Source organism: Gossypium arboreum, chromosome 11 (genome assembly GCF_025698485.1).
Source record: "Gossypium arboreum isolate Shixiya-1 chromosome 11, ASM2569848v2, whole genome shotgun sequence".
Lineage (NCBI taxonomy): Eukaryota > Viridiplantae > Streptophyta > Magnoliopsida > Malvales > Malvaceae > Gossypium > Gossypium arboreum.
The window spans coordinates 116,740,169-116,744,766 of record NC_069080.1 but is presented as its reverse complement, the minus strand read 5'-3'; the positions used below and the strand labels follow the sequence as shown (position 1 = coordinate 116,744,766).

The window sequence follows — 4,598 nt, the reverse complement described above, 5'->3', positions numbered from 1 at the left end:
TTAATAGAAAAAATTTTATGGATGAACTAATTTACACATTCCGAAACACAAAAACTAATTTATCCATTTTTTTTCAATAAAAAAATCGAAATACAATCCATCCCTAAATACATAATTTTCACCCAACAAAACTTATGAAATTGCACTCTTTAACTCAATCACATCTTTATTAATGAAATACAATTAAGAGTCAAAACAAACTTTCATCCTGAAAAAATTTATACAAACTGTAAATTCCATTTATTCTTGCAAAAAGAAATGCATGAATCAATTAAATCTAAAGTCAAAGGTTTACATCAATTTATTCATGTAATTTCCTTTAAAATGTGTTGTTTGATAAATTTGATATCATAATCCTATATAATTAACTGCAAACACATACAAACATTAGTTATACATTTTTTTTACATCTAACTACATGCGCCTAGTAGCCCAAAACACATACAGCTTATTACCAACATTGTCCAGCTTCTGATAATATGCATGCCTCCAAGACCTAATGAAACAAAGAGGAGCAACTACAGCCCAGAATCCCATTACAAAGCCAAGAACTATGCTTACATAAAGCCAATTCACTTTAGACCGCCCATTACTTCCTTCATTGCTACCTCCATTATTTGTAACATCAGTTGGAACACCATTTGTGCTGCAGTTGTTTATGACCGGAGGACCACAAAGATGATTGCTCATGTAAGAAGAGTTTTCAAAGCTTTGAAGCTGAGTGCTCGTTGGGATTTGTCCTGTCAAGTTGTTGTAGGACACGTTGAAGTGATTCAAGAAATTCAAATTAGAGAAACTTGAAGGGATTTCACCATGCAGTCTATTCATTGACAAATCAAGAGACTCCAGTAACTCCAACTTGCCAACGATGTCTGGTATATTTCCTATTAAGAGATTCCTTGACAAATTTAATGACCGTAGTCCGATGAGGTTTCCAATTTCTTTGGGGATCTCTCCTGTGAGACTGTTAACTGAAAGATCTATGCTGGTAACAAGTCCTAATGTGGTACTGTATTCATCCTCTCGTCCCTTCAGCACCAATAATGCGCTCAAATGAAATACATTACTCTGGAAAGTAGTCCAAATCTCAAGGTCGCCAGAGCTTTTGTTTTTTGTTGCCATTGCACTAAAATTATTAAAACATTTTGGAATAGCTCCTGAAATGTTGTTCTGAGAAAGGTCCAAGTTCTGAAGAGAGTGACCAGCACAAATTTTATGAGGAATATGGCCATCAAAATTATTTGAGCGGAGACTTAGAACTACAAGATTTGAGAGCTTGTCACCAATCCATTCCGGTATACCTCCACTGAAATAATTTTCACTAAGATCAAGAATGATCAAACTCGTACTATTTTGCAATGTGTATGGTAACTCCCCAGACATGCTATTGCTTCGAAGGTTTAGCACTTGTAGATTTTTATACCCCAAAGAAAGTGGGATTTTCCCTGTCAAATTGTTGTTTCTCAAATTTAAGTATGTCACTTGCTGCCAATGATTCCAACAATCTGGAATTTCTCCGGAGAGAATATTTGTATCAATGTCAAGAATTCTCATCCATCTCTGTTCTGATGAGTTGCAAACAAATTCAGAAAGGAATCCTAAAAATGAATTATTTGACAAAATTAAATCTTCTAAGGTTGGGAATACTCTTGGCAATGGACCTGTCAATCGGTTTGAACTCAAGTCAAGAGTCTCTCGTACATTCATGTATGGAATCTCTCCAATAAGTTGATTAGAGGAAAGATTTACATATTTAAATTGAGCAGAAATATTCAAAAACCAAGTTGGTATGACATCTGAAATTCCTGCATGAGAAATATCTAAACCGGACAATTTCTTTTGGAACTTTAACCACTGGGGAAACTTTGGGCCAAGATGCCATCGATGTAATTCGATAGTTTCACATTGAAACGAGGGAACCCAGCTTGAGTTTGGTTCAAACCTCAACATGTTTCCGGATGCCAACAAAGTTGTCAACCTCGTGAGATTAGAAAAGTAGGTTTCTGATACAACTCCTTCCAGCATATTATGCCCAAAACTTAGAGTTTCTAAATTGGCTAATTGTCCAAAACTTGGAGGAAATGTACCATTTAATTGATTTTCAGAAACATCAATAGACTTCAAACATGATAACTCTCCTATGGACATAGGTATTGGACCAGAAATGTTGTTTTGAGCAAGGGACAGGTAAGCTAAATTCTTAAATTGCCCGACTTTATCAGGTAAAAGGCCAGAAAGGTGGTTAATTCCCAAATTCAGTGACTCTAGGCAATTCAAACTACATCTGGACAGACTGTGTAGGATTTCTGATATGTCTTGATCAATTTTATTATATGACAAATTCACCTCCTTCAAATTGCAAAGATCTTCCAAAGAGGTTGGTAATCTTCCCTCCAGCATATTATACGAAAGATCAAGGCGAATAAGAGAGCTTAAGTTTCCGATGGCACTCGAAATTTTACCTACTAAGTAATTAAAACTAAGACTAAGGAATCGAAGATGGTTTAAACTATACAAGGAGTCAGGTATGGATGAATTGAATTTGTTGAAACTAAGATCAAGAACTTCAAGAAACGAGATGTTCCCGAAGTAGTCTGGAATTGGGCCTTTCAAAGAGCTGGAAGCAAGATCAATGGACACAAGACCATGAAGACTGAATATCGACATAGGAATTGAAGATAAGTAGTTGAAGTTCCAAGAAAGATCAAGAACAGCTAGTGATTTTGAAGAGTTAACACTGATGGGAGAGGAATCATCTGCTAAATCGCAATCTGACAAGTGCAACTCTAACAAAGAAGGATGTTTGAACGTTACCTGTAACCAATCAGTTGCTTCACTAAGATCCACATGACTCAAATCAAGGTACTGCAAGGAAAAAAGTACGGAAACCCATTGAAGACTTTTCGCTTCGAGATCCTTCGGCCACCAATTATCACCTCGAAGATCAAGATAATGCAACTTTGAGAGATTCCCTAGGCTGTGAGGAATTTCTCCCTGGAATTGTGCTTGAGAGAGGTCAAGATATGTTAAACTCCCCAATAAACCGAAAAACTCCAGGGTTTGCGTGCTAAAATTGTTATTGCTCAAGTCTAGGATGCTGAGATGCTTCAACTCGAGCAAAGAAGGATTTATTTTGCCTCCTAGCTTTGATCTTTCGTAATCTTCCATTTCAGCAAGTGATGCATCATCACTTGGAGGTGAAGAAGGAGCAGCCAAGTGTAGTTTGTGGACGTGGCCTGTTAAGTTATGGCAGAAGACACCAATCCATTCACAGCAATCACCACCTTCAACCCAAGAAGATAGCTTGTTTGAAGGATCAATGAGATCATTCTTGAACTTCAAAAGGGCTTCTCTCTCACTTTCAATGCAAAGCACGTTGGCATTGCCATTGCAAAAACCAAAACAGAAAGTCGTAATGACAAGAAAAAGTGGAAGTAAGGAGATTGTAACAGTTCTCATGGTTGTAATGTCTTAGTAGCAACCATTGCTAGCAACTCCAAGTATATATAGACAGCAAGCTAAAATGAAAATATTCTCCAACTCCCTAAATTTCCACAAGAAGCATACAATTGACTCACTTCAAGCGAATTGTCTAATTGCGTTAAAAGTTTGGTGTTCCATTGTTTTGACTAATAGAAATAAACTTGACAAGGAGGTCAAGTCAAGTATAAGTCAATGGAGTAAGCCCCTCTCCCACGGCATGTCCATTTTAATTAAGAGAGAAAGAAAATTAAAATTAGAGTAAGGTAAAACAAAAATATGGTAAAAGGACATGGATTTATAGTCTGTTTACACCTTCAGTTTTCGTTAAAAAGGATTTATAGTCTGTTTATTTTCTTCCTTATATATATGGTAAGTTAAAAGAAGAAAAATACATTGCTAATATTATTTTCATATTTTGATAGATTAAAGTAGCTTCAGCTTCAATTCTATACATTTGAATGTTTATTTGGAGTTTTCAAAAAAAACATATTTATTTAGAGATTTAGATTAAACCTTTTCTTTCTAATAAAATTTTTAAGATAAAAAAATTTCTATCAACAAATGGTTAGTCATAATGGTAAGACACATTGCACTCCCAAAAGGAGAATCCAAGTGGGGCTGTAAATGAACCGAGCTTGAACGAATAAACATATGTTCATGTTCATCTGTTTATTTTTAAGTTTGTTCATGTTCAGTTTGTGTTCATTAAGAATTTCAAATTTTTGTTCATGTTCGTTTATTTAAGATTATGTGTGTTCATGTTCGTTTGTTTAATGTTCATGAACATGTTCATTTAACTTAAGCGAACATGTTCACGAACATATTCATGAACATATAATTGAACATGTTCTCGAACAATGTTAATAAATAATAAACAAACAATAAATAAATACACACACATATACACGAACATGTTCATCGAATGCTCTGTTCATTTACAGCTCTATATTTTTATAAGAAAACATCATTAATAAATAAATGAGTCAATAAAAGAGCTTATAAACGAGCCAATGAATGAGCTTGTTCGTGAACATAAACAAACCAAGCACACCTCTGTTTGTGTTTGTTCGTTTATTAAACAAACATAAAAATTTTGTTCATACCCGTTTATTTAG

At 34.9% G+C, this 4,598-nt stretch overlaps 1 protein-coding gene across 1 annotated transcript; it reads right to left on the bottom strand.

Moving 5' to 3' along the window:
* Nucleotides 1-414: 414 nt before the first annotated feature.
* On the bottom strand, nt 415-3,597 carry LOC108471369 (receptor-like protein EIX2). The gene has a single exon (XM_017772999.2). It carries the CDS (start codon nt 3,457-3,459, stop codon nt 415-417), a length of 3,045 nt encoding a protein of 1,014 aa, XP_017628488.1. The 5' UTR covers nt 3,460-3,597.
* Nucleotides 3,598-4,598: the final 1,001 nt, after the last annotated feature.